Here is a 12480-nt window from a genome sequence, read left to right as displayed (position 1 = left end):
AAATTAAATATTTCACATTAATAATAATTATTGATGTATGTGTTCTAGCAAATTTTTTTTATTATGTGTTATTTATTAAATTATATTTATTTATTATAAGAATAGTTTCTTTTAAGTAAAGACAAAAATAAAACCCCAAAAAGTATTTAAAATATTATCAAGCTATAAAAGAGGTTAATGTCGAGTTAATAACAAGCTGATTCTTGCGCTCATGAGCCAGTTATGAGTCAATTTTCGAACTTTTAAATGAGCTAGTTCACAAGCCTGCTTGAGAGCTTATAAATAAGCTAACTTGCGAGCTTAAACAAGTAAAAGACTAGTAAGCTCAAACTCGACTTGTTTACCAATCGAGCTAGTAAGTCAAGCTCTGAACTCATTTAGCTTAACAAACAAATTTGAATGAGTTTTATTGAGCCAAATTTTGAGTAGTTAGCGAGCAGCTCCACTTATTTGGAGACCCACTATTCAATATCAATTAATGTATATATTTTTAAGAAGAAATTTCATGACAATGTTTTTTTTTATAAAATTTTATTAATATAATTTTTTTTTAAATATTTATATTATTTTTTATTTTTGATAAATTTATTAAAAAAATAATACTAAAAATATACATAAAATATATCTAAAAAAATTTCATTTAACTTTTGTGATAATGTATCATTGTCAAATCAACTAATTTAAATTAATTTATTATTTTATTTTTATTCTTTTTATTTAGTATCCATGAATTGAAGGATATACATGTGGTTATAGTAACTGGTACGTTTTAGTGACAATGAAGATGTGAATTATAGGATAAAAATAATGTTGTTATAAATTTGTTAAAGAAAAAATTAAAAATAAAATCAAAAGAAGTCATCTAAGTGTATTTATAGTAGCAATTTTGAATATTAAAATAATAAAAAGGTGGATAGAGATGAATGACGAAAATAATGTTGTTATAAATTTCTTTTAAAAATTAATACTATAATGATATCAAAATAATGCAGTTTTAAGAAAATCATACAAACAAAAATAAAATTTCAGATTTTGAATTGTATAAATAAATAAAAAAATTATATGCCATAAAAATGAAATTTTATAGACTTGTTATGAAGAAATTCTTATTTTTAACGCTCTATTAATTTTATCAACCAATTAAATTATATCAACCATGAATATATAATAATGTATTAATTTAATCAGATGATGTGTGACTCTAAGTCAAATTAAATTTCTTTTTTTTTATTCATTAGATGTTCAACAAGCCATGACTACACAATAGGATAATCATTCCTTACATTTATTGTAACGACGCGGAAGAGAGAACTGTAACTCAAAACTTCTCACTTCACTTCAAAAAAGATACGCCACTTCAACTAGAGCAATTTATATTTGCACCCTAATCCACTTTCCAGTGTAATCCGGAGGTAGGGCCATACATGTGGAATTGTGTCCCACTCTTTCCGGTTATTTTTTTAAAATTTAAAATTATAATAAAATAGATTATAATTATTATATAATTTAGGATTATATATTAAGCAAATATTTTTATATTTATAAAAATTAAATTTTTATCTACATATTACATGATTGTCATAATTATTTTAATTTTAAATAATAATATAAATTGAATTTATAGATAAAATTAAATAAAATTTTCAATATATAATAATTATTTATAATTTTTATAGATAATAATAAATTAAATATTTTTAGTGTCTTTCTTAATTCTTTTATATGTAAATTTAGAATCTATGTGTTAAAAATAAGTACATGTGTCAAAATATAATAACACATATTAAAAGAATTTATATCTCAAAATTTAATATATTTATATATTATATTATTTGTATATAAAATTTAAAAATTAACATAATTGGAAACAAATTATTTTTTCAATTAATCATACTCTGAAAAATTAAAAATCGATATACTTTCAGAAAATAATAAAATAAATTATCTATTAAAACTAATATGATATAATTTTCAGGAACTCTTTATACATTAAGAATTTATATTATTAGTGAATGAAATGAATTTTTTGCACATTTAACAAATTAAGAATTTCAACAATATGTATTTGATAATTCCATAAGCAAACTTATAGTTATAACTTTATATATGTTTCTCAAATCATTATGAAATACTTATTTTTAGATGAAAATGATGTTGATTTTTTATGAAAGTTATATTCATTATTTTTGTGATTCATATAAGCATTCATCATTTATAAATATAATATTTATTAGTTTGTTAATAGATATTCATTATTAATGAACATCATATTTATAAATTTATTCAAACAAATATATATAACATAGATATAATATAAATAGCCTTACAATTAGTAAATAAAAAAATATTAAACTAAAGTTATCTTACAAATATTTATATTATAGTACAAATATATTTTTAATAAATTAAAATTTATAAATAATAAATATTTAGTACATATTTAGTGAACATAAGTTAATGAATATTTAATACTAAATTAATGAATATAAATTTAAAAAAGAAAACGTGTTAAAACTCTGACGTATGTATTGTAGCTAGCCTGATCATATATTATAATGTAGTCCGGATTTCGGAAAATTAAACTTTAATGAATAACTCAAAAGCTGAATTAGACTTTATTTCCTCTTTGTATCAGTATATATTTACCACAAAATATAACTATAATGTTATATTGTTCTGATCCGAAATATTTGTAACTACCACCTGAGTAATTTAATTTATTTTTATTTCTTTATGATTGTTAGAAATAGTTAAATTTTGATTAAAAAAAAAAAAGAGAAATAGATAAATTTGAATAAACGAGCCCACTTTCTTATATGAGCCCATATATACTGTCATTTATGGCCCAAACAACTCAATTTAGACTTCAGTCCAAACTCTGGGTTGCATTAATACTTTCTTATAATGTTCCTAATATACGTGTCTACGACGTCAACATTTTAATTAAATGAATAAATTATAATTAAAATATACATGTGAAGGCTTTAATCCTAATATAACATCTTACCTTATTATTCTCAATTCTTCGGACCTTCATATTAGATTATATAAGCTTTACTCTTTCTTTTTTTCTTTTTTGTGTTTTATTTGTTTTCTTTTTCTTCTATTTGCATGATTCTTTCTTTTTCTCTTAAATTATATTTTAAAAAAATTCGTTTATAGAATAATTTATGAATGAAATGCAGATTTTGAAAACATATTTGACAAGCCTGAAGTTTTTTATTCTTATTTCCTTTATTAAAAAATAATATGTTTATTATGTATAAACAACATTTTCATCATTATATTCATAATTTTGATAACAATTTTATTATATTTGAATCACATATTTTTCATTATTTTTCATAATTTTGAATAATATTTTATTGTAAAAAATAAATAAATTCATTATACTTGAGTTTTATTATGTATGAAATACAAATTTATCATTATTTTTGTAATTTTGATAATAATTTTATTATTGAAAATAAATAGATTTATTATATAGAAGATCAAGTTTCATCAAGTCTAAATTGAAGGTTCGTTATGTAAAAACTAAAGATTTATTATTATTTTCTTTCTTCTTCTTCCTTACATTACTTAAAAGAACATCTCAATCTATATTATTATTATCAGAGTCATTAGTTCTAGACATTTCTCTCTGCCTTTGTAGATTCTTTTTCCTTGCTTAGATTCTCTACCCATATATCATACAAAATTATAATTATAAGAAATGAAAAAATAATAACTAGATTTTCTATCCATATATGCAGAGAAACAAATTAGTATTTACAGGTTATAATCAACATATTCATCATCTACAAATAATAGGTTTATCAATATATTATTTGAGATTTATCAAACATATAATACAGTTCATAATTTATATATTCATTATTCATATAAGTTTCATCATCTACTAGCAACAGATTTATCAAAGTATCACTTGAAGTTCATCAAATATATAATATAAATTCATTAATCATCGATTATAATTAATAAATTCATCAAAGTATCACTTGAGATTCATCAAATATATAACACAGGTTCATGCTTACATAATAGACACTTTAAAAAGAAATTATACATTTTAATCTAATATAAACTAAAGAACAAAATACAAAAGAAAAAAGTTACATTTTAATTTTAATAATAAATCTCGTACATCTTTAAATATAAATCATACATAAATATTTTAAAAGCATATTCTTTATATAAATATATTTATTAGTAACATAATATATAAACCATTGGTCTTTTGGTGTTCTCAAGAGATTTATTCAGAATAATTATTTTTTTGGCAATGGAGAAAATAGTTTTACATTTTATTGAAGTAAAATATCGTGTTTTAACAAAAAATCATTTTTTCAGCTCAAGATTCTTTTATTTTAATTGTGGATAAAAATCGTAGAATAAAAACACATTTTTCAAATAATGCAAAACTGTATATGTTAATAGACCTAGTTACATAATGCTAAATGTATTTCAGTCCAGAATATAACAATCCCTTATAAGTCCATATTAAAAAAATTATTTTTAAAAATATTAAATAATATAATTATACACACATGAAGTTAAATAGCTTGCCACTTAAAATAAATACTCTTCTAGAAATTTTTTTTTTAAGAATCAATAACTTCTAAATATATATAATTATTTTCAAAATATAAAATATTAAAATATCCTAAAATAAATAACAAAACAATTAGAGTTTGAATCAATAACTATAATAATAATAATGACTATGTAGTACGAAAAGGAACAAATTTAAACAAATTACAATAACAAATGACTGTGTAGTAAAAAAGAAATCAAATTACAACTAAATTCAACTACTAATCTACTATGCATATATTAGATATATTTAACTGAATATTGATGAATTTTTATTTAGTATACTTTTATGATGAATATGATTTATTTGCAAATGGTTAGACTAGAATTCATAAATACTTTTTCCGATGGGCTGTAGAAACAAATAATAAAAAGACTAGTAATAAAACTCTTAAATTTAAAAAAAAAATAACTTAAAACAACACTATAACTAATAAAGACTATCGTTAGTAATATGTCATAAAATTAATTATATTTTAATTAATGAATTAAATAAATAATTAGTAATTATTTACTAAAAAGGAGTTTAAAAGTAAAAATTAAAAGAAATATTACATTTACATTTTACACATATAAATTAAATAAATAATAGAAATATTATATAATAATCAATATTAGGGTATAATCTTCTGAATACATTTATATAGAATAATATGAAGTCATTATCTTTGCAGATTAAACTACACAATATTTCTAAAAAAATAATATTGTAGAGATTTTAATGGCTGCAGAAGAAAATAAATCTAGGATTTTGTTTCTTTGGCTTTAGCAAGAAAGTTTGACAAATAATAATATCATATCTCTATGTTGTTGCTTCTACTTCTTTGTGGATACACTAGAGACTCTATAGTTAAAAAGCTAGAAAGTCAAAATATCAGTTTCATTGGATTTCTATGCTATAACAGATAATTCTAATATTTTTTAAAAATAGATATAGATATTTAATTATGTGAAATACAGTCTGATTTAGTATATCCAAGAGTTGTAATATACTATGTGTTTAAGATGTTAAACCTTAAATTGATTTTAAGTAATTTTTATTATGTTTCGCTATTATTAATTATTAATTGGATTTTTTCTAACAATTACATGCATCACCCTTCTTTATTAGAAAAGAGTTTGACTTAATTAAAATATAAAAATCCCTCCTAATTCATTCAACCTTAGCTCATTCTTAAGTAATTAATATGCGGTCTATTCTTGAATATTGAGCTCCAAATAGCTTAACCTGATTACTAGGACCTATCTTGACTTGATTATAGCTCCATATATTGAATTAAGTTGATAAAATGAAGTTGAGACTGATTGTCTTGATTAACACCAATCTCATTTGAACTTTAAATCTCCAACCTAAGCTTGATCTCTTGCTTCACTAACACTCATAAAGTATTATATTTGATAACTTCTTCATGCAAACTCTAGACATTAGTCTATCATATTTGAGTGACTCATACACAATCAACTGGATTAGGATTTCTCTTGTTGTTTGAACTCTTTATGTCTTGAAGATTTCTAATATCATTAAAACTCCTTATTGAATTAGGAAATGAAATTAACATTTTTTGTTAGAGTAGGATGGAGAATTTGCATTAATTATCCTATCTTTCTTTCTTGACAGTTAGTTTAAGTTGTGGAAGGAAGGTAAATTTAAGCTTATGTAGGTGGGAAATGAAGAGTGCTAGGAGACGATCCATAAGTTCCTGGCAAGTTTAGTAATATAGGATGTAAGCAGCCTTTTCACTGAAAATCGGATTATCTGGAAAGCTAGGTTCAACGAGAACTCTAAAATGGATATATTTCCGTGTCGGACATATTTTAGATATCGCCAAAAACTCATTGGACATGTTTTAAAAACTTAAAATACATGTTCTATTATCTTTTTTATCTTTTTATTTATTTTTAAAAATTTTAAAAAACTTTTTTAAGAGTTTTTTTCAATTTAATTAAATTTCTTACTTTGAAAAGGATTTATAATTGTTTTCATGTTTAATTTACTTTTTATTTGTAGATAACTTTTAACTTTTTCAATTATATAATTTTCTTTGTTATATTAACATTCTGAGTTTTTATTCGTTTTATGTTTGAAAGTCTCTATTAACACATTATTTTTCATATATTATTCTTCTATAGTAAATTGGTAGTTTTTAAAATTCAATAAATATCAACTAATATTTTAGTGAATAAATCCTACAATATATATATACCAACATAACCAATTATATTAATTGATTCTTTGATTACGTAATAGAAAATTTAAAATAGTCATTTATTAATTTTATATTTTATTTTTTTTTATAAATAATTATTGCTAATTTAAATTTTATTTAAAATATTAGCATGATTTATAAGTATCTGATTTATAAATAATAATTATATATATATATATATATATATATATATATATATAAGCGTTTGCGAATGTTTTATTTCCTAAGTTTTTAGAAAATTATGTATTCCTGTGCGGTGTCCTGTTGCATTTTCAATTTCTCTTTCTATCCAAACTAGGTGGAACGTCGATCTCTTCAAAATTAGCACGGTGGGAGGCTCGGACTGTCTGTGACAGGATTTTAAAAAATATAGAGAAACTCAAAAGGCTTGGCATATTTAATTGAAGATTGGTGAATTGGAAAATAAAGAGAAAATGATGGAAGGAGGGGACAAGAGGACCTCTTTCTTTCATAAGAAAGCATTTCACAGGCAATGAAGAAAAAAATGATGAGGAAGGTATGGCGTTGTGGGGATGAGGAGCTAAGGAAGGTGGCTTTGAATTACGTATTTCTTGTTAAACAAGTGTGTGGCAACAATATTTAGTATTATAATTCTCTTTATTTTCCTGTTCCAAAGAAAATACTTCCCCAGAAAGATTTCTTCCGTTCTACTAATTAAATTATGTGACCCATCATATTTTCAGTCAAGCTTAACGGAACCGAAAAGGCTGCTAGAGGATGGAATCTTTTGGCGAGTTGGGAATGGTGAAAGTATCAATGTCTTGTATTATTGATAGATTCCAAATCTACGCACGGGCAGAGTCCTCCAAAATGCTAGAAATGTAAACCTGGGAAAGGTTACAGTTAATTTTCCTAATTAATCCAAATACATGTGTTCTTGAAGGAGGGAAGTAATGGGTAGATTTTTCTTTTCTGCAGCAGAATTCCAGGCAATATTGAACATTCGCCTAAGCCTAAGGCAATCTGGTGATACTCGGTCTTAGTAATACACCATATATTACTCAATGAGAACTCTTAGAACTATGTCTACTCCTTTACCGGTGCATGCAGTTAAGCTAAAAATAGATGCATCCATTTTTTAAGGCAAGTTGTTTTACATGATCATGCAGATCAGGTTGTACTTGCCATGCAGAAAAAGAATATATTAAAAATTCAGTTCAAATGCTCATCTGTCTGAGCTAAAACTGCTGCTATTTGTGAAGGCCTAAGAGTTATTGATCGTAGCAGATGACAGGTTATCATCCATGAGAGTGACACTTCATCCGTAGTTAATGGTTTGCTGTATGTAGGCAGAATGTCATGGAACCCAATGCATCAAATTTTAAGAGAGGATACTGCTCCTTCTAATACTATTCCCTATTGTATCAAAAAGAAAGAGAATATATTTTCCATTTAACAAAAGGGACATGAAATTAAGCCGCAGTTTTCTGTAAAAGGAAGCACATGGGCCAAGGCCAAACATATATCAATGATGGCAATGAACATCATAATTAACTACAGGGCAAAGAGGGCCGTGTCTTCTGAAAACGTTGGTCTTAATAAAGGCAAAAATGGCAAAGAAAAAGAAGTAGACAAATGAAGAATCCTGGCACTGGCGCAAATTTCTCATGGGGAAGTGAGTGCTCGCTTAAGTTGTCTCTTCTCCACAAACAAAATCACAGAGTAATCCTCTTGTCAGTTGTTTCTGAGCCTTGGCATCATCAGCTTATCAATTATATGGCCCAAATTGTAGATTCTGCTTCTGGTTTTGATTTGTTAATGGTGGTCCATTTGATATTTTATTTTAATCATCAGAGACATTGTCCTAAAACATTTAATACATTAATTTTGATGACAAATAGTACTGTTTTATATTTCCACAATTGTTAGACATATTTACATTTAAATAATTGCTGCATGTATATTAAATTTTATTATTAATTTATATGCATTACAGCTAGTTTTATATATATATATATATATATATATATATATATATATATATGAGACATAAAATCTTTATTCTGGTATATGTACTTAGTTTTAACGTATGAAATTCGGGTTTATGTTATAATTTTTTAATTAAATTATTAATTAAAATTCTAATTAAACAATAATTTTGATTCTAAAAATATATTTTAATATTATAGTATTAGTAAATTAATTTCTAATTAAATAATAAATTATAATTCTATTCTAATAATAGTATATTAATTATTTTTTAATGTTATATTAACTAATAAATTAATTTTCTTATTAGATTTCAACTCTAAAAATAACAATTTATATTAAATATTATATTAACTAGAAATAAATTTTTAATTATATTATTAATTAAATAATATTAAAATTAATTATCAAATATTTATAAAATAATTTTTATATTACTACACTAATAAGATTTTAAAAAATTAAAAAGTTAAAAAAGATTTAAAAATATCTATAGATATTTTTTTGTTATTTTTTAACATTACTAGAAATTTTATTTAATATTTTTTGTAAACTTTATTTTATAATAAAAAATGCATGGAAAAACAGCTAATATAAACTTAATTTTTATCTAAATAAGCGATCGCTATTACACAAATTATATTTTAAAAGAGTTGCATAATAATTAAAATTTTAATAGATACTATAACTTCACTTTACTTTCTTTCTGTAAAGAGAAATTATATATATTTAATAATCTAAAATTCAAATTTATTTTAATTATAAACAATAAAAGTAATATTAACTTCATATTTTTTCTTTTCCTCGCAAGAAGACTAAAATTGTTTCAGAGATCTTTCAAGGAAGTTCGTATACCAATTTGATTACAAGCCCTTCTTTCTTTGTATAATCTTATAACTGATATACAAAACCAAATTCACAAACCAATGTCAAACTGATCATTACAACCAAAATTCAGGCGCAAAATTCTCATACTCTGAAGGCTATACCTGTGCACTTTTAGGATGATTATGATTATATCATCTGCATCTCTTATTAAAATAGAGATCATAAACCAATTTTACAGACTATGAACTCTCTTATTCTTAATTTCAAAATTTTACGCCACGCAAGTGTATACAACATGATTAAACTTACCCTTGTTCTTATAGATGAAAAAGCATATCAAAAATCTTAACATAATTCAAATGCGACTTTTTAAAGATAACTTTTCAAAGTATTATATAATAAAACACAAGGAATACAAAATGAAGAAGAAAGAAGAAACACATACACACCTCAAAATATTTGACACAACATATCATTGCATTGGATTATCTGCTTCAGAACTCATAAAACTAATTTAACTATATCAACTTCAAATCGACGCAAAGTACACCAGATAATGACATAAAAACACCTCTCTTTATTCCAAATTCCCATAAAACAACAAAGGCTATAAAAATATATAATATAGTCAGTCCATAAAAAACAAACCCTACAATACTGATAACACCAACCACTGTTGTAAAATCTCAAAGACAAACCACCAAGCTGCCTCGGCCTCCGCCGTCATTCACCGCCTCCTCATCCACTTCCGTCACCTCTTTCCAGCACTGCGTGACCATCCTGACATGACCTTCTTTCATTTCATAACTTGTGTACACAACACATGCACCATTTTGCAACTCTTGCTTCACCGCATTCTTACACGTGTACCCATCCACGTCACTACACTCCACGGCCCACCACTCTGCCCCGCCACCACGGCACGTGACAGCAACAGAAAACTGTTTGGGTCCAAAGCATTTAAGCACCCTCTTAATTAGCGGGTTTAACTTAATCTCGCCGTAATCAAGCCCTAGAGCCTCATAGCTCGCGTAACTAAACCCGTCCTCCGGGGTCACGTGCACTGTAGAGTAACCTGAGCCGTCGATCCCATTCATCGAGTACCCACATGGGTCAAAGTCAAAATCACATATCACGTGACTTGGTATTATATCACGTATCCCGGATATTTTAGTCATTTCACTTGCTGTATTACCCGAGCTTTTGAAGAACACGGCCGCTTTCTTTTTTTCCAAGCCCGTCATGCATATCTCGACAGTAGCCATATCCGTCCGATTACCCCTCATCAACGGTTCAGATTGTGATGCCGAGTAAATATGCCAATCCCCGATTACGTAGGCCAAGGGGTTTAAGTGACTAAAGAACTCATTCAAGGTGGTAACTTCTTCAGAGAAGCTACGGTGAGGGGCAGGCTGGTAATTTGGGAAAATGAAAGTGCCACGTGAGTATTGAACATGAGTTACAGCCACTGAGAGCGAGTCGGCCAGTGAGAGAATCGGTTTGATGGATAAAAGAAGCTTCGTAGTACCACAAGTTTTGAGGACTATTTTGAAAGGGTAAACGAAAAGACTTGACTCGGAGAGCACGTATGAGTCAAACTGAGTGTTGGAGAGTTGTGATACAATGGTGCAGCAAGCTGGTTCGAGGATTGAGTCAAGCTGGGAACGACTTAAGGCCCGTAGGCCACGCCCTGTTGGGTCTTTGAAAATGGGTGGTTCTTGGAAGGTTATTTCGAGACGCTTCTCAAAGCCTTCGAAGCCAATTGGAGAAGGAGGCGGTGAGTCGATGGCCATAGCGGAGTATCGAAAGGAAGATTAACAGCTAAAATGCTAAAAGACTGATTCTTTTGACTGATGTTTTCCGTTTGGAATTTGATTGAAAATGGAAAAACTACTAGTCTACGGAAGAATGCATTTTTTGCTGAACTTGTTATTGTGAGAAGGTATCAGGATGGCTTCCTGACGCACTGCAACAAACAAAAAGATAAAAAATCAAAACAAACATCAATAACTTCTTATAAAGATGAGTTTTCTTTCGACATTCACTTACGTTGGAGTAAGCAGCAGATCTGAACTTCTCGATGCCACCGTTTGGACGAACGTCTTCAATGCTGTAACCAAGAGGAGTTTCGTACTGAATGGAATTACTACTACTTGACTTCTTTTTGCCACCTTTCGTCTCCATTACAACATTCACACTTCTTCTCTGCAACCCAAATCAATGAAAATTAATTTCCAATCAGTTCCAATATAACATAATCAAACCTGAAAAAACAACACATGGAGAACCTTAAAACACCTAGAAACCTTAGATTATAATCAATGAGTATTTTCTTTAGCACAGCAACTTCAACTTGGAAACAAGAAAAAGGAGATATCGTAAAAGCCAAAGACAGAGAGAAATCTGAGGGGCAAACAACAGATAATACTTTAAGATGGTCCGAATTATTTGTGCGAGAGAGAATAGAGGAGTAAGCTATGTATTTATAGAGACTCAAAAGGGCCTGGCAAAGTGTGCTCTTAGTAAAAACTAGTTGGAGTTTTCTTCGCAATTTCTAGATCTTTTTTTGTTTTTGATTTTGTGTCGCCCGAATGCATATCCAGTCCACGCGGCGGCGAGATTTGCTGAAAGATAGGCACGTTGGGCTATTATCTGGCCCAAATTCACTGGGCCTCCGTACTGATTTTCTCTCACGCGAGTTTAAGCGCGCGTGTTACGTGGTCGTATTCTAAACTGCGACAAATCTTAAGGACAAAGGGTCAGTTTTTGTCCCTCAACTTGTGTCAAGTTGTCAAATAGATCAGATTTTAACCTTTTCATCAAATAGGCCTAAAAGTTTTTAATTTCAAGTTAAATTAATCCAAAATTTGATCAAGTCAAATATTTATAAGACACGCACCTA

At 26.9% G+C, this 12480-nt stretch overlaps 1 protein-coding gene across 1 annotated transcript; it reads right to left on the bottom strand.

Moving 5' to 3' along the window:
• Positions 1-10135: 10135 nt before the first annotated feature.
• On the bottom strand, positions 10136-11529 carry LOC8258901 (S-adenosylmethionine decarboxylase proenzyme). Its single transcript, XM_015728285.2, has one exon. The coding sequence runs from the start codon at positions 11369-11371 to the stop codon at positions 10265-10267; it is 1107 nt and encodes a 368-aa protein (XP_015583771.2). The 5' UTR covers positions 11372-11529; the 3' UTR covers positions 10136-10264.
• Positions 11530-12480: the final 951 nt, after the last annotated feature.

The sequence above is a fragment of the Ricinus communis genome, chromosome 3 (genome assembly GCF_019578655.1).
Source record: "Ricinus communis isolate WT05 ecotype wild-type chromosome 3, ASM1957865v1, whole genome shotgun sequence".
Lineage (NCBI taxonomy): Eukaryota > Viridiplantae > Streptophyta > Magnoliopsida > Malpighiales > Euphorbiaceae > Ricinus > Ricinus communis.
This window is presented reverse-complemented; position numbering and strand designations above follow the sequence as displayed.

What these genes read in the sequence shown, in the direction of transcription:
- LOC8258901 (XM_015728285.2), bottom strand. Translation starts at nt 11,371, where the DNA reads ATGGCCATCGACTCACCGCCTCCTTCTCCAATTGGCTTCGAAGGCTTT.